Genomic DNA, 19,012 nt, shown 5'->3' with positions numbered 1-19,012 from the left:
GAGAGAGTTGGGGTTGGTTCAGCCTGGAGAAGAGAAGGCTCCGGGGAGACCTTAGAGCAGCTTCCAGTGCTGAAAGGGGGCTACAGGAAAGATGGGGAGAGGGACTCTTGATCAGAAAGTGTAGGAACAGGATGAGGGGTAATGATTTCTCAGCTGAAGGTAGATTCAGATGAGATATTGGAAGAAATGTTTTCCTGTGAGGGTGGTGAGGCAGTGGCCCAGGTTGCCCAGAGAAGCTGTGGATGCCCCATCCCTGGAGGGGTTCAAGGCCAGGCTGGATGAGGCTTTGGGCAACCTGGGCTGGTGGGAGGTGTCCCTACCCATGGCAGGGGGTGGGACTCAATCGTCTTTAAGGTCTCTTCCAACCAAACCACTCTGCAATTCTATTAAAATTCTAAAATGTTGTCTTTTTAAAAATCAACTTGTTTTCCCAAGGAAAAATGCAAAACTTCATTGTTGCTTCTAAAATTCAGTTTTCAAGAATGAAGAGTTTACGATGATGGTGGCTGTCTGCCAGTACCCAAACACTCTTTGGTACGTTTAAGGTGCAGGCACATGCTCAAGCACGGTGGGGGGGGCTTTGCTTTTGGTTTTATTTACAGGAAAGCAAGAAAATAACTAACTTAACAAGTGGAGAGGCATTAACAAGTTTTCATCATATGGAAAGGGAGTCAGCAGCAGGCTTTTCCTGGCATAACCCTAAAGCAGCATTGCTTGCCATTTACGTACAATTAGTAGGTCGGGAATAGGAGACAGCACTAGTGAGCGGGGTGCTTTACAGAGCAAGAAACACACAGCTCAGGGAACCTGGAGTCTGACATGACCTCATTGCCGGAATCTCTGCAGATCTATGCAGGGCAACAGGGTATGAGCTACAGTAATAGTGATTTGCGCATTTAACTAATCTAGCATTTTGCATTACAGGACCGCTGACATTTTCACAAGGAAGAGCTCATGTACAGTGCTGTCAATAGAGTCAGTTCATACAACTCTCTAATAAGAGCAAGAAAAAGAAAAGAGTGGATGATTTTTTCATATCTAATGATACACTTGAAAACAAGGAGATATTACAAGTGCTCATCAATATTTAAATCACTTTTAAAGTCAGTTCTCCCTGCAGCTGAGATTTAAGTGGTAATACTCTTCTGAGGTACCTTACAGCCTGATGGCCTTTTAAAAATTAAAGATTAAAAAAATATTTTTGTACTCTTGTTCAGAAAACAAACCTAAGAATTTTTTTAAAATTAGCTATCTAAAAATCAAAAAGATTAAATAAGACATGAACATTTTTAGGAGGATTTTTGCCTCACCTTCCTTCCCCCATCCCCCCCGCCACCCCCCACTTTTTAAAGCCAGACATGATTTACAGCTTCATTTATTCCCATAAAGATAAACTATTTTATTTTAAATGTACAAAGAGACAAATTCTATTCTCAGTTTCTGAAGATCAGTACAAATCCCAGAGTCTTGCACAGTGCTTTTGCAGTTACTCAAAACACATCGATGCACTGTTGGGGAGGAGATGTTTATCCCATTATTTCAATGTTGCACTGAAAAACAGGGACAGGACATACTTTCGCCTGCCTTAATACAAGAACTGCCTGATTTGGTGCCATTTTGCAACCCTAAGTAAATCTTCATTACAATTAGAAAACAAGATAATAAATTACTGCAAGTAAAGTGGACAGCCCTAAAAACCACAGGAAGGAAAAATAAGGAGCCAGAAATACGGTTTGACTCTGTCACAATTTTATTAACACACATGGGAACAATTCAGCAATTTGTCTGGAGCACAAGGCCTCTCTTTGCAATCCCCCTCAGATAGAGCGGCTGAGACCAACCCCTGCCTTACCTAAGGAGACCCCGGAATCACCATCAGGCCTTGGCTGCCCTTCCTCGTGCAAAGGCCGGGCAGATAAAGCAAAGGGACTACATCTGAACCAAACATCAGGAATTTTGGTTCCACTCTGACATCCTTAAGAGCTCTTGTCTTTGGACATGTCATCAACCCTGAGTCCTCAGGGAACCATATCTTTCGCTGATCAATACTCATTCAAGATCTCTGCCAAACTGCAACAGAAGTGAATCTGATAATCTGATCTTCCCAGGGGAATTTTCGTGTTGTTAATAAGTGAGAAGGGAAAAAATCCCACTCTGCCCAGATCACTTATAAAGAGTGGAACTTTAAAATCAGCACGCCAAGGTGGAAAGTCACAAAATGACACCTACACAGCAAAAGCACCATGAAAAAGAAAGAAAAAGCCTTTGTTACTACTGCAGAAAAGAACCTTTAATGAAGAGGGAAGGTTTAGATTTTCTTTACCACTTCTTTTAGGAATTCAGCATTAGTAGATTGATGCTGCATCCTTTTGCCCTGTTAGTGGCAGAAAATAAACCAAATAGCAGTCAAACTGCTTTTAATCTTTATGAGATGTGAGTTCCCCAACCCTTCTCGGCCTTTTACAGGTCAGCTCTTAATAACTGTACTGAATGAACTGTAATAATTGTACCGTAATGACTCATACTAGTACATACCCACCTCTGTAGGCACATATCACACCGCTGTCAAGTACATCACTAATATCTGGAAAATGATTTCAAGGAAAACTATTTCCTCCTTTAAAATATAGCTGAAAGTTGAGGAACGTACTGAGGGATCCACAATTTCCTATAAACCACCCATAACTGAAAGCAGAGTATAATCGTTTTGTACAACACGACTCTGCTCAGCTGAGCACTACTCGGAAGGAGGCTTTCTCACAGTAAGATAAGTGCATTACATCCTATATGAAAAACCCCAAAACATGCTTCTAGAAATACTTTCAGGAAAAGACAAGCAAGATAACTAAAGATCGAGATGGTAGCAGTGACATTACAGACTCAAGTAAGAGTATTCCCCTTCTGATGTCACAGGCTGACACAAACTGGTGATCCCTGGCAGTCCTGTGCGCACCCCGAAACAGCCCCTCACAACAGCCAGTTAAAGTACCTCCCTCGTAGCTGCTGTTTCGGTAGTGTTTCTATGAAAACACACCAGCAAAAGTTGCTGTAGCCATCCAATTACCATTTCTGCAGTATTTTATCATTTCTGTGGCAATCATTTTAGACTTAATACGAATGGTGTGGAAAACAACAAAGTTTTAACTTCAAGCTGTGCCTGTAAACACCCCTAGGAAGACAGGCAGAGCTCACTGCTACTGTTCAGACATCCCTAAAATCACATCACGGCATGGCCACTACAAGTACTCTACTTTATTCATTCACTGAAGTGTTTGGTTACTAGTGTAATCTCAGTGTGCCAATTTTTAAGTTGTAACTTTTCCTGATGTATTGAAATATTATACGCAATGCAATAATAGAACAGCATCTTCATCTCAGGAGAGAACATGCCAGTTGCTGGTATTCACTAATTTTAACATCTTTCATAATGTTTGTCTTGTCTGTTTCAGCTATATTATCTTTGTCATGAACAGAACTATGATATAGGCTGTAGCTCTATATATCATCCATAGACTATACTTCACATTCTCAAGCCTTAACAGAGGCCAAGTTCAAGCTGCAAAAATATTACATAGATTTTTCTAAAAACAAGAAATGCAGAGGTCCTCAAGTTTCTCTACAGTGAAAAAGCAACAATTTTTTTCCTCTACAGACAGCAGTTTGCATTCAATTTAAATTCTCACCCTGCCTACTAAGGCATTAGGGGAAAAAAAGCATGGAAAGGCTGATGGCAGCTTGCCATCAAGATATAGCATTGCCTGGACCCAAAGGAAAAACCTTCTGAAATAGATTTTTTCCTGATGAGAACTGCAATGGAAATAAAATAACAGAAGTGATGAGCATCATTTAGCAGCAGCTTTTGGAAACATTTTGATGGGACTATAAACACAGTCTCATAAACTAAGTACTATAAAATAGAATATTTTCCTTTGCATTTTCTTGTCAATTTTGTATATACACAGAAAAATTACACAGTAAATAACTCCTAGCTGTTGCTAGAAAGGCTTTCAATTTCCTTGTCATACTCCATTTACCTGTTTTTCCATTAAAAACTGTCAGTTTTGAATTTTTAAGACCAAAAATGCAGGAGACAGCATCTACAAGTCCAGTGAAGTTCAAAGTATTATCTCCTTTTGGATTTTCCAGCAGCAACACACCATCTAAAACCAAAATTAAGAAATTAAAATGCAGTTTGGAAGCAACATCCAAATTTCAATGATCTTCTAATGACTTTTTCTAATTACTTCCAGGGAGTTTCTAAGCTAAGTTCAAACTGGCAACACTACATCTGCCAGCATTTTTTTTAGTAAGAGTTTAACTTCAAATTTGGAGTATGGAAGTTGTATTTGTTTATTAGCAAAGCAGTCAAATTTTCACGTCACTGAATTATAATCCAGTATTATTATTGATGAAAAACTGACAGACTGTGTGCCCTCTGAGATGTTCACCAGCTTATATAGTTCTGTTCATTATTATTCAGTAAGTAGGTTTGTAACAACGTTAAACAAGGCACACTTACTTTGACACAAACTGTAAACACATGGAGGAAAAAGAACTCCAGAGAGCGCATTTAGTTTTCTCTCCTTTTAATATATTAACTCAACCCTGTAACACTTTTAGCAATGTCACTACACTCATCTTTTCATTATCCGTTATTCATTATCGTTATATTCTCTAGTTTTAGTGTTAAAAGTATAGAGCTGAAAAGAATACCTAAAGTTTTTCAAAACCAGTATCTCCTCCACAGAAAGGCATTGCCTACATTTACAATACTGCATCAGGAATTAAACACTCTCAAGGTACACACTCTGAGCGTGGGTGAACGTCCACACACAAAACCAGACTGTGGACGCCTCCACATAGACATTCACATCCAAACCCTTCTGCAGAACATCAATAATTCATGTGCACACCTGAGTATTTACTTCACATCACTATCAGAAGACATCATGGACAACATGTGGTTTTGCTTTTAATAAACTTATTTTCAAGAATTATTTAAAGCTACTATTGGAAGGGAGTTTGCCCCATCTTCCAAATAAATTCGTGGCCCCAACATTCATCACGCCGTTTTCCAAACAATCTTTAACACCATCACTGACAAATCAAACCCGGCACATTCCTACCTTGCTCTGTCCCATTAACGCAAACTTTGAGGTTGACGTAGGCACAGGCTGGACCAACACACTGACACAAACCGCCCCTGACGAGTGTAATTTCTAGCTCTGATCCCTTCAGCTGAAGAAAGAGGAATATTATCATTTGAATATTGTTTTATTAAACAAACAATATTTTCCTGAAACAAACATAAAAATCTTGTCTTATTATACTAAATGTGACTTACAATAAAATAGCAACTTCTGCCACATCTTCTTTCAGAGACAGAGCGCTTCAAATACTGATTTGCCTTTAATGTATGGTAGAGATACAGCAGTATTTAACACATAAGGAAACCAAAGAGGAACAAACAGCCCAATTTCCACAAGTGATGAGCAGTCACGACAGTCTCCCAAAATATAACCCAAAAGTGAATATTTAAGAGAGAACGACTATTCCAGAGGTAGTTCAGAGCACCTGAAGGCAGGACCCTGTCTGGAGAAGCCTTCACCTGTCCCCGAGGGGCTCCTGCGAACAGCCAGGGACGGCGCTGCCTTGATCTCACATCAGTATCTCCCCATTAGCAATTAGTGACTCAATTAAAACTTCAAACACCCCAACAAGAAATGGAAAAAGCATCTTCCTTTGCAAATGAGGCACAGCATGAGGAGACTTGAGCACCTGTAGCAATACTACAGGAACAGACTTACGTGGTAGAGGCCTTAAACCACAGCTTTAAGCCTGTGCTTTTTCCAAGCACAAGTCTTTTCCCGAGCTAAGAACAGGCTGGAATTACTCCTGCACTGAGACCAATTTTCATGAGAATCACACTCTAAGAGGTCTCTTAATTACAATTTATAATTAAACAAATATCATACAGCAATCACTTAGATGAACAACTATCATTTTTGGCCAAATTTTTTGTAAATTTAGATACTGTCTTTGTTAAGAGTCACACTCCAAGGGGTAATGAGTTCAAACTTGGAAGTGCCGCTCTTTGCTGAGCTCCTGTTACAAACTAGAGAAAGATACTTATGGAGCAGCAAATCTTATTTTGTGTTTACTCAATTCTACCAGCAATTTAAAATTCATTTTTCAAGTAGCTGATTTTTGTTCTCAGTATTTGCTGAGCAACTGCTGGGTTTTTTTGTTGTTTCTCAGAGCAAGTCTTTGGGAGAAGAGCTCATAATTAAAGCCTTGTATCAAAAATTGATCCAGGGTAATTTCACAGAAATACTGATGCTGAATGTAATCAAAATACTTGTAGAAAAGTCAGAGTGCATTTCATTTTTGTCCATCTCCACATATATTCAACATCATGCAGACCTGTTATTCCTCTTAATAGTGTCCAGAAATTTGATGCAGTGTTCTTGTCACAGTTGACTTAACTTATGAACTTGTGTGGAATTACAACACATCATTCTTTTCCCTTGCACCTGCTTTTATATCTGAAAAATCTATATAATTGTCTATATAATCATCACTATAAAGCATTTTCCATGTCAATGCTGCTTATCAAACCCCACCAACAGAAGACAGTTGATGCACAATTCAATTTGAATTCACATCTTCATAGTCTTTGTGCCTGGAACTGCAAGTACAAAGCACAGGGCAGTGATGACTAAGGCAGACGACTGACCATAGCCATGTCTGCTGCACCAAACCACAAACCCACTGCACCCGGCTGCAGCTATCCTCAACTCTCCACAAAGGGCCAGGCTTCTACACTTAAAGGATTTCTAAAAGAAAGGCTTTTTCATTTCAGGTATTTTTATCCACTGCTCTTAATGTGACAAGCTACTTGCGGCAGAACACAGTACGGAGTCAAACATCTGTCCCAAGCAATCCATCTCCGCAGCCCCAGGAAGCACGACTTCCAAGGAAGACTTTGCAGTTGCACTAAAATCTCCGTCTGTTTCTCTCTGCAACCTCTATTTTAAAGTCCGAGTATCTGACTGACAATTCTGAGGCACAGCAAGTCTGTAAGCACAGGAAACGTCTAAATGTGCAGAAGGCAACCCAGGCGGCAAAGACCACAGATTGGCTCCCTAGGGAGGTACTTTGTTGTGATTGAAACTCCTTAAAGTAAAATAACAACAAACTCTGTGTTTACTTACAAAGTTTTTCTTTGCCTCCATTTGCCACACATAAACTATACAGTTTCAGTACACAGAACTTGCAATAACTCCCTGCTAATGTGTTTGAGAAAACCTCCACAGCCACGATTTTAAGCTGACAGGTCGGCACTCTCATCTCTATGACTATTATGGGATTATTACATTTCTAGAAACTTAGTCATCAATTGCAATAGCCACACAGAACCGTCTATCATATAGTGTCTTATTTCAGCTATAATTTTTTTTTATGCAGTCTGACACCTGGCATTTGTGCAAATGCGTAGCCACAAACCTCCTATCTCCAGTTTACACCCTGGCTCATCATTTCCAAAACCAAACAGCTGTCTGCTTTTTGCTGATATCCAGACAACAGCTATCAGTTGTATCCATAATAACCAACACCTTCTGTCAGGGCAAGATTTCATCTTTACGTAGACAGCAGCATTATTTAAAACTAATCCAACAGACACATCTTTCAGCTTTCCATAATCTTTTTCTTCACTCAAATCTGCTAAATTAAGGTTTCGAAAATAGAAAAGTAACAGTGGAGAGGAACCACACTTGCACAGGCATGAAAGTTTTTATGAAAAGACACAGTGACCAACACTAAAGCTCATGTACTAGGCAATTTCAGAGGCAAGCATTCAGACAAGTGTTTCACAGCACTAAACTTTTTTTCCCAGCTGCGTTTACATTCTAATTCAGATTTGATGTTGACTTCACATCCAACTGCCCACCAGAAGTATCCCAATCAAAAAAGTACCTAGAATATACAGCAAAATATTTTTACCGATTTCGCAACCATAATATTCTCCACTTGTACGTGGTTTTTTTTTCCCCCGTGTTTGTCACTAGATTAAACTAATAGTTTTGGAAAAGGCCAAACAGAGCTTTGTTTCAAATCTGTACAACCTTAGAAGTGTAATTAATAAGTATAAAACACTTCCTTACACATCCTGTTATTAAGCTGGATTAAAATACCTGCTTTCCTTTCAACTATTCTCAGACCATCAAGCCATTCTGTAAATCAAATTTTAAGTCTGACATATCATAAGTTCTTGTCTTTCTGGTCTAGCAAGACATTTAGATTGAAGAATATTTCATCCAAAATTCTTCTAGGAATGCCTTTTGAACATAGTAAGTTTTAATAAAACCATGGCAAAAGTATTCTCAAAACATTTGAGAGGAAACAGTCAAAGAAAACACAGGAAATAGTTCAAATCTGCTACTGAAAGAATAAGCCAATCTGCAAAACTGCACTGCTACAGAAGACTGAACTTCAGCAACACAGGGGAAAAAACCAAGCATCCTCTAACATTAATAACTGAAGTTGGTCTTAAGACAAAAGGCAAAATGTAGCCTCAAAGAAGAACATTTCTAATACAAAAGCATATTAACTTAAAGAAATCTGAACAACAATATTTTTGCTGTCTAAACAATGCACTAATCCAAGTACCAATAACTGTGTGTATTAAGCTTACACAAACAACTACTTAACATTTTGGTACCCAAGCAGCTTCATTTTCAAAAATACTACACATACAGAGCCCAACTGTTTTCTTTTTTAAACCAAAAAGACTAATAGGAAATTATAAATATAAGAGAATATCCACTGTATCCCACAAATAAATATTTACATGCAGTTTTTCTGTAAACGATGCAATTTGTTCAGATAAAAGCAGGTAACAAAACAAACAAAAAAAGGCAGTTAATGTTTTTTCGTTCTTACTTGGGTTGTTTCCTGGATAAGAACTTCTTTTGAGGTAGGCACCGGGTAAGGCTTCAGGGCAGCCTTTATTGTTGCAAAAATGAAATCCGTATGTTCCTTAATAACAGTATCCAGGTAGTCACCTTCTGGATGTGATCTGTAGTACACTGTAATCTCATCCGTAGGAACCAGATTTCGCTGTAGGATACACCAAATATACTATTACTGATGGCAAGATGACTTTCACATATACAAACTAAAAGAAGAATACTAGTTGAGTTAAAAAATAAACATCTTGAATATTTACCAGACATTTGTTAAAACTTTCCACAAGAAAATTTAGAATAAAAATTCTTTTGTCAGAATAGAAAGAGGCTTGAAACATCATGACTTTTTCTTAAAAAAATCCTGACTGAAAAGCAGCATACCTTACTTTAAACGTCTTGCTTATAAGTTCCTTTACCAACTCTACCCCTTAGTGAACGGAAAGCCTACCAAATTTATTAAAAAGCTTTTCTTCGTTCTTTACTGGCTTTTACACAACCCCTTAGCCTGAAATTAAACCCCTCACTCTTTACTGAACAATTGCTCCATCAGTGACATCGTCGTAACACCCAACAGTTCCCAAGACACGTCGGTATTGCTTTGGAAGGCAGTGAGCAGGCTTTTCAGTTTTCACACTAGTTCTGTCACATCTCACATACTAACATACACTTCAGAAAAACACCAATCCATGTGAATGGTACACTTATTAACGCTGAATTACAGCAAATTCCTGCTTCAGTAAGAAAACAGTTTCAAGGAAAAAAAAAAGAGCAGTACAAAGAAAACTTTATTTCTAAAATCAGCTAAAAATAATGACTGTCCTACACTTATTAACGCTGAATTACAGCAAATTCCTGCTTCAGTAAGAAAACAGTTTCAAGGAAAAAAAATAGCAGTACAAAGAAAATTTTATTTCTGACATCAGCTAAAAATACTGACTGTCCTAATGCCACCTGAGTAATAGTTATTGTGGATCCAGAATCTGTGTGTGGTTTTTATTGCAGGTACGCTTTCATAACAGGAATGGCAATGAAAGAATGACAGAATAATGCACATTAGCATCATGTGAAATATTAGGCAAGACTAAGTATTTTGATATTCATTTAAGTGAGAATAAATTACAACCTTATGTCATTACAGAAGTAAATTTAAATTGTCTTTAATTTATGAGAGAGTTTTCTTTTCATGGCCACATTCCTTCCTGGTTTTATTTTATACAGATACAGATCTGTAAAGTTTATTTCTGTATATATTTTGGTATAAATTTCTAATTTTTCATGTATGCTTATACTGAAGATTCAGGCAGTCCTAACTGTAAAGACGTCTTTTCCCAAAAACATGTCCCAGGAAAATTTTCTCTACGTAACATTTAGAGATGCTGCAAGATTTCTTCAGGCATAAATCTGGAAAAGATAAAAATTCTAGTGCATGGGCCACCAAGTTATTCAAGCAGGAAAACCCTACATATATCATAGAAGAACACTTCCACATGTGCAATGTCCATGTGTGTGAGGGGGCAGGGGACTGTTTTATTTAGTGGGTTTTTTAAAAACTTGCAGGTTCTGAAACCTTCAGAATTCTTTGCATTGGGTTACGTATTAGTTAATGTCCTCTCCAGATTAAAGGCTTTTTTGACTTGCCATCACCTCCATGGTGACCACGCTTTCCTGGCACAAAATGGAGAAACCAAGTGCCATGCTTTCTGGATTAGTATTGTAGCGTGAAGGAAGTTACATTGGATCAAACTGCTATAACATAAAGGTCAGACAGCATCATTTGTATGGATGAGGAGAACAATTTAGAGCAGAATCATTAATGCAGGTATACAAATCAGTGCCAGAAATGCCTCCTGCAATTTGCTGAGCCGCAGCTTTGTTTCTTTTAGCAGTCCTGGCCTCAGATGTTTCAGCTGTCACTAGCCCAGCTGACATAACACACTGGAACAGAGACGGAACAGAACGTAATCCTTGGCAGGAGGCAGGCAGGCCTGAGAGCTGCTGAACTGGGACTGGACCACTGCGATGTGGCTGAAGACGGAAAACAACAGGGGCCCAGTAAAATAAGTAAATTAGATACTTCTCTATGAATGATGTATAGCAAACGCATTGTTCAAGTCAAGCTACTTAGTAATATGGAAATTCAAAATTAAAAGAATGATTTGTAATAATTTATGTCAGATCAGAAAGCTATATATTAGGAGTAAATGATACAGGGCTTCATGTGTAACTAAAAAAGGTCAGTTCCTGCTACATATTGCCCATAGATTACTTAAAAGTAAATTAAAATGTCTCATTCAAAACCATTGCTTCCTAACCTTCTTGCGAAGCTTCTGGATGCGATTAATCACTTCCCGGGCAACTCCTTCATCCAGCATGGACTGGTCTGGGGTAACATCTAGCAGAACTAAAACCTAAGGTAACACACAGAAGACAGCTGAATAGGAAACAAACTTGAAGCAAGCTAGTATTGACTTATTCAGAAGCTGAGTTAGATTTTAATAGAGCTCTTCACTTACAAAATACCATGTTGAAGAGAGTATTTCTTAGTCTCCAAAATCCAGAAGATAGGCTCCTGAATTTGTTGAATTAACTGAACAAACATAACCGCCCCAGCTTTCACCTCATCACTTTCATGTTGCTCCTAGAGGAGCTCTTTCCTTAATAATAATAATAATTAAAAAAAAAAGAAACAACCAATAAAATACCTGAGCATCAGAATGTGCTTCAAACTGGGCAGATCCTCCTGCAACCTGATCAAAGGTGTACATGAGACGAAGATCTTCCCCATGGAGTTCATGTCCTTCTACAACAATGGTGCCTGCAGAATTGACAGATGAAGAGCAGCGAAAAATTTCAATTCAAAATGCTTTAAGCAAGTATCAAACTCCAAAGACACGACATCCAGTGTATTTGCAATACATTTAAACAGCTGTTAAGCACTAGTAGAAAACACTGAACTATCCCACATTCAGATTTTCCATACAAGCACTTCTACAAGCAGCAGCACTCACTCAAACGCAGACACTTCAGCAACTGCTTGTGTACCATCTGAATGACACAGAATAAAACTTTAAAAAAACCCTTACTCAATTTACATTCCAGCAGTTATCTAAACAGATATGGCTGGAAAATTCACACCCACTTGTAAAGAATTGAAGCAATGCTTTTAGAATAAAAACTACTGCACATATTGCAATATTCAAACTTGATTTAATCTCACAGAACAGCTTACTTTCTACTTCATTTTGGTCTTACAATAGCACTTCAACAGGAGAACAGTGTAAGATTAGTATACATGGCCACTTCCCATCTACTGTCAGCAAAATAATAAAAAAACCTTTTCTCCTATCCTCATTAATGCCAAATCTAATAGGAATGGTAACAGAGAAGTAGGCTTTAAGTTTTCCTAAGTCCCCAGAAGCAAATGCTTGATTAATATACACAAATCACATACAATTGCTGGATTTTTCTTCTGATGAGCCAAAGGATTTTTGATAACACTGCCTTTGTTTAGTGGTTTGTACTACATACCCGTCTCCTGGAATTCCTCCAGCTGCTCACTCTTCAGCTCTTTGATTGCAGCCATGACATGCTTAAACGCACCTTTCAAACGCTTCCCAAGTACCATGTGGTCTGGTTCTGCTCGCAGCCGGACTCCATATTTATCTTTATTAGTAGATAGTGTCACTTTACGTACATTAAGTTCCTATATATCAAAAGAAAAAAAAAATGAAGCTAAAGAACAGCCATCTCTGACACCTGTGTAAAAGGTTCCAAACCAGGGGCCACAGTCCTAGTGAAGTGATAAGTCTCAAGCTGCTAAGTTTTTATACAGGTGTCTCTATGAACTAAGTAATTTGCCAACACTGCAAAAGCAAATAAACCCAACCAGTACTGAAACTGTCCTTCACCAGAAGATCCTGCTCTCCTCTTCAGCCTTTAGGCAGACATTTCACTGTTATTAACAGGCACCAGTCAACTCTCAAGTCAAATCAGATCCCTAGTCAGCAGCCTTTTTTATTTTATCGTTAAAACTGCCTGAAGACAAAACTATTACCTTGTGTCCAGTGGCATTAGAAAATGGCCTGGCAAAATTCATGAAGAAAAATTTTGCCAAAATAGTCCTTTCGGTATGCATTTAGCTAGAAAACTATAACCAACGATTTTATGTTTTAGCACAAATGCTGCTGCCTCATTTTGTCTCTCCCTTGTCTGTTTATTCTAGGTCCTTGCTGTACAGAAAACCACTTTGCTCAGAAAAACCTTCTGTCTATGCTCTGCAGCATGAGATCAGTGTGCCAGAACAGCCAAAAAATCTTATAAAGCTTGCATGAACGTCAGGCGGGGCCCCAGACCAAGGATGCTATTTTGCCACTACAGAAACTTGGGTGTGCCCATATTTTATAAGCAGTACGTGAAAGTTTTTGTCCCGGTATCTGAAGGGAAATACAGTGGTGCTATAGGAAGTTTTACAGAACAACTGGTGAAGAGGACAGTGTTGCTGCCACGTAAGGAAAGCCCAGGGCTAGAAATCTCTGGAGAGAAGAAAGCTGAAGGGGGATATGATTGAGGTTTAAAAAAATTATGAAAGGTGGCTGAAGAATGTAAAAGTGTTATTCACCAAATCCCCAAACCACCCCTCAAGTAAGGGAGCACGCAGTGGAAATAGTAGGAGATTGGTCTAAAAGAGATATACAAGTAGTTGGAAGAACCCTTGGAACGTAATGCCACAAGGAGGTAAGCAGGAGTGTACCACCAAGTTCAAAAAGGAATTAAGCTCATAACAGCAGGCACATGCCCTTGAGTATCTTTCATACAACAGCTGCAGATGGTGACTGCGACAGCAGTCTACTGCAAAGAAGCAGCCAGATGCTCGTGCTTTCTCTAAACAGACTCTCTAAACTGAGAGGAGCCACGAGTCTAAATCACTAAGTCATTTCTTACATTCTCAATTACAAATATTTTCTTCCATCATATAAGCACATTAAAAACCACCACTAAAAAACCCCACAAACCTTATTACATGCCCTGACCATCAAGCAATGCCAAATGTAAAAATACACAGCAGACTTCTATGCTCTGCACTTCATTCTGTCCCATGAACAAATGCATTATAAATGTTATTTACAACAACAAGAAACAACGTCTTGGTATACCTCCTGTAAATAAGGGCAATGTATCTCAGTGTTATTTAGTGTCTTCAAGAGTCTGTTTTTTCTGTGCTTTGTAAAGCCAAATAAGAAACACTCAAGGCAGGACTTGATAACTAAATTTCCAGTTTCACACAGTCTCAGGCTCTATTCTTGGTGTAACGTACCAAGGACAGATCTTGGAAAGTTTTAATTGCCAACATGCAACTCTTCTACAGGTACAAACCTGCACATACCTGGAGCACATTTCACTATAATTTGGCAGGTTTTCTCTGTTAAACTGCCCAACACTTGAAGCATTTTGTGTTTAAATCTCCACTGGAAGGTTGTTAGAGTTTACATCACCATGAAACAGAATCACCAAGTGCACTGGGCAAGCATGCTACTTCAAGTCATTTAGGAAGCAGAAGTAAATGGTAGCGTCAGCATCACAGGACCAGCAAGTAGCCAAACATTTTGATTGACAAGTAATGCTTAAATACCTCTGAGAGACAACAGTCCAATTCCCTAGGAAGTCCTACTGACGTGACGAGCCAAGAATATAACCAAATCTAATTTTATTTAATACTTTTTCTTAGATTTCCTAAAAGATGTATGTACTTCAGAAATTCAGTTTTAATGGGGTGCTGTTGGAAATGAGCCCACAAGTGGTAAATGATGACCTTGTGGGGAAAAAAGAAATAATAATCCAAAAAATAGCAGAAATTTAAAAATTACTTTGGGCCTGATTAGGTAAATTACATACAAGCCAACTCTATCAGGGCAAGTTCTCTACACTAATTAGATTAGGAAACCACTCTTCTGTATACATGATCATTAACAATTATTATTATGAGTGTTTCTTAGAAAAAAGCAAGCCTGTATTTTAGGTTTGTTTATATCTGCCTCAATGTATAAAATAGTTCTTAATTTTAGCTTCCAATAAATCAAAATTAGCTCCCTGACATCTTTCAAGTCTCACAGACACAAAGAGAGGCAACCAGTCCCTCCCATCACCAGTCGGAAGACCTGTCTGTTCAGGCATTCCTAGGTACAAGGGTCTTTTGTGTGTGCCACGCGCCAGGCACAACCAGATCTACCGGTAACCCAACCATGCCCAATTCTCAGAGCAGCGAAAAAGAAACGCCAGTGCTGTGCTTCAGCTGGGCTGGGCTCTCTAAGCAAACATCCTAAAAAGGAAAATAAATATTGATTATGTAACACTAAAACCAAATCCTGAAGGACCACACACTGCCACAGGTCACACGTCAGTTAATTCAGCCCATTCACGGATTCAATCTACGGCATTACTGTGACACCATTAATGTTATGAAATACTGGTAAGACCTTGAATTTGCTGAAAGGTCAATTTTCTGTTTTATTATAGCCATACATAGGGGCAGGAGTTGAAGGCTATACAAAGGTTGGATGCAAACAAGATTCCGGTTGTGCATAACGTAAAATTTACTCAGAGAAAACCTTTCACTGGAAGTAGTCCAAAAGAGAAGCCCTGAACTGGGCTTGTAAAAGGCCTCCAATACTTAATGAATAAAGTGCAACTGTTGTGCTGCTAAAAGCCTTCTGGATTTACTTCCTTTTGTGAGCTTGGTCATTTTTGTGTAACAACTCTATACTCTGGACAGTTCTAATATTAAAATCCATTTATTTAAATCATTTGCTATGTTCTGATGATGATAGAGTAAGACTACAGATCAAAAAATACAGCTTCTTCTGAAAAAGTGATGAATGAAATTTTCAAAGAATTGACAAGTGTATTTTTCAAATTCTTTTGTCAGCAACTGCATGAAATCAAATGGTGTAATTTTTCTTACCGATTACCTCTGTCACCTGTAAATTTACTAGAAACACACTTCTGACAATTACTAAAGGTTCAAAAGCTCTGAATATGCAGAAGGTTGATAAGCAAAGCTGCAAATACAGCCCAAGCAATACTAGCCAGGCTGCCTGTATTCACTGACCTCTTTAGCTCTGAATCATCCTAGTAAACAATTAGATTGATTGCTATGAAACACAATAAAACCCATACTAAGGTTCAGCATCAGCTTGTTGAATTTTAAGATACATAATAAAAACAGGACAACAGACAGGATTTTTTATTTGTGCTTCCATAAAAGCATTTGAGTTTGTTGTAACTTAGCTCCCTATAAGACATGCCTTAACTTTGTTCACAGTAGCAAATGAATATAAACTAAAACACACTTTTATACAATCCAATTATGTAATGATTGATCAAATTGTTAAGTTCCTTTGTTACCTTTTACTAGCTGTAGAAGCTGACAGCAAATTTTGTCAGCTATCTTTTCCGAAGTAATTTGAGAAAGCAAACCTCGTCTCCCCTAAAACTGGATTCTGTCAAATTCAGAAATGCAGTTTTCAGATCAAGAAAATGTGATAGACACTGACCTATATTTCACAAAAATCTGTTATTGAAAAGACCCAGGTATTGAAATTATTAAAAATAATGACAATTCTGAAGTGAAGCACCATAACTACCAAGTTTAAGAAATATAATCAATAAGTTAACATGACAGAAAAGCTCTACCAATACCACCTGCAAATCAATTAGGATTTTTAAATTAAACTCCTCTAGTGCACAATACTTAAGAATTTAAGTCTCAGAGTAACTAAAAGCAAGAAACATACAACACTGATCTAGAAGTCTTGTGCACTGAGCCACGACTCCCTTAGCCAGTGCTCCTAAGCTGCCCCCAGCAGAATTTTTAGAAGCCTTCCTTAGATGTATATTTAGGCTTCGGTAAAGATGGTATTGCTGGAGTAATACATAATTACAAGTTTAAGAGGTCTTCTGCTGCTTCAGTCATCTCTTGAATTCTTTGAATGACATGGTTGCGCTCTCCAAGAGAGGCCAGGTAAGTTGATCTTGCTCAGGTGAATGCAGATTTTTGTTCTCTTTGTCAAGGCAAAGCAGCTGATCTCGACAATGACAACGTGAACTAAAAAAGCTCCATCACATTTTAAGCATGTGACTAGATCTTCTGTTACAGAACCCTCTGAAAATGCCTTATTAAAAGGAAGAAAGAATTCTTAACCTCCCAAGGACAGGCATATGACAAGGGTCATGCCACTTTTGGACAAGTGAAAAAAACCTTAGATACTGCATTGCCAGTGGTTATTATAATAGCAAAAGAATTTATCCCACTTATCTCTGAAGACCTGTTTCACTGGCTTCAGACAACGCAAATGTTACAAACACTTATGGAGGAAAAAAATCCATTAAATGTAAAACATCATAACTTGATGCTTCTTGTACTATCAGCATGCATTAGTACCAGCCACTGGAACTATGTCATGAACATATATAAAATGATCTGGAAAGTGGCAGATTCTGGCAGATGAACAGTGACAGGAAAGTCAAAGGTGAATTTTAGCAAAATACATTTTATTTAATAATCCAGAGGCCATTAAACAGAAACACAAACTAAAGACAGATTGTTGAACCCACCAGTCCTGTATTACATCAGCTCTAAGAAGTACAGAGGTCCTAAGGCGATACAACACTGTAAGAATTTCCTGAAGACAGAAAGGAGACCAAGTTCCTCTGCAATGCCAGATTCAAAGCTTCAGTGCTGAAAAAAAGGAACCACTCTGAACTGCGGAGAATCCCTACATTTCCCACCTGATTACTGTTCTTGGACACACAGAAGCCACACACTAATATGACGGTAGCTTGGGAAGTACACTGGAGGTAAAATAGGACAAAGAATTAAGTTGTAAGAGTAATCTGGTTTTAGTACATACGCTACAAGCACTTAAAATACAAGAGAGGGCAGACTTCAGAGGATAACAAAAAGTACACCTTACGGCTCACTTTTCCAGATGTGAACTTATCATGGGAGGGAAGGGGAAGACATCTTTCATAAACTTTAGATGTACAACTACATTACTGTTCAAAACTTTTTCTTCTTCTGGTTTTTGCTCATTTAAAGAGAGATTGTTTCAGACAAGTAGACTTGAGAGGGCAAGACAGGAGAAGGCTAAGCTTGCAGTTCACAGGCATTCAGAAACTGTATTAAGACTTCTACACAAAATCTCTTGGAACAGATAAGGAAGTCGGTATTTTGGGTGGTTGTTAGTTTTTCTGCCTCATTGAACTAAGAGCCAGACGCAAATACAACAAGATTGCATAAGAGAAGGATTCAAGTGAAAATTCAGACAGATTGTTACACAGAAATTATTGTCATGAAGTAATCCCCAATTTATATTCAAGTTTAATACATGCATTCTGCCCAACATTAACACCAAATCAGTTCTTTTAGAATTTTGCTTTCTTAGCAAAGAGGAGGTGCTATTTGAAATCTTTCCTCCCCAAAACACACACAGTTACAAAGATGAAGTCATAGCTTATCTCCCCAAAGAACACAATTAAACATCTGGGTGAGAAGTGATCATCTATCCCAACAAGAGGAAATTAAGCATGCTCAGAAAGAACAGAATTGCTTAACCTGTCTTCCTTCAGTGCCTTCCAGAGTGGTTCTGAAAGACCTCCAGTCTTACAATGCAGATGATAGTACCTCTAACTCCCTGTTCAGCAAAGCAGTCACAAAGCCCTGAGGACACTGAGAAATTACACATAGGATAGCTCATGATATCAAATACAAGATCACAACAGATTGAAGTAGTAAGAACCACTGGTTTGCGGGATGTTTTAAAGGCCCCAACACCTAGAAAGAAGTCCAAGCACATACTGGTACAGTAGCTTTTTTTTTTTTTTCTTTTCTTCTTGAATAAACACACCATGGCTCATTGAAATTCATCACTGTAGCTGAAACACTCTTCCTTCTCACTATTCCCTCTTACTGTTTGATTTCTCTTTTACATCATAAATGTGAAAGAAGATGCGTATAAAATCTATTTGTAATGAAATTTAACTGAATG

The 19,012-nt window shown here is 38.2% G+C and overlaps 1 protein-coding gene across 1 annotated transcript in view; it reads right to left on the bottom strand.

Annotated features, from left to right (window-relative positions):
* Positions 1 to 19,012, bottom strand: part of IARS (isoleucyl-tRNA synthetase) — a gene marked incomplete at its 5' end in the record, with an annotated part of 51,134 nt that overhangs the window by 7,231 nt on the left and 24,891 nt on the right. Inside the window, 6 exons of the mRNA XM_010084791.1 lie at positions 4,035 to 4,160; positions 5,127 to 5,238; positions 8,944 to 9,120; positions 11,282 to 11,377; positions 11,672 to 11,784; positions 12,498 to 12,672. Of these exons, the coding sequence (XP_010083093.1) occupies positions 4,035 to 4,160; positions 5,127 to 5,238; positions 8,944 to 9,120; positions 11,282 to 11,377; positions 11,672 to 11,784; positions 12,498 to 12,672 (799 nt within the window). The remainder of the gene's footprint in view (positions 1 to 4,034; positions 4,161 to 5,126; positions 5,239 to 8,943; positions 9,121 to 11,281; positions 11,378 to 11,671; positions 11,785 to 12,497; positions 12,673 to 19,012) is intronic.

The sequence above is a fragment of the Pterocles gutturalis genome, unplaced genomic scaffold (assembly GCF_000699245.1).
Source record: "Pterocles gutturalis isolate BGI_N339 unplaced genomic scaffold, ASM69924v1 scaffold12860, whole genome shotgun sequence".
Taxonomy (NCBI): domain Eukaryota; kingdom Metazoa; phylum Chordata; class Aves; order Pterocliformes; family Pteroclidae; genus Pterocles; species Pterocles gutturalis.
Note: the sequence above shows the minus strand (reverse complement) of the source record. Positions and strands in the feature narration are given on the sequence as shown.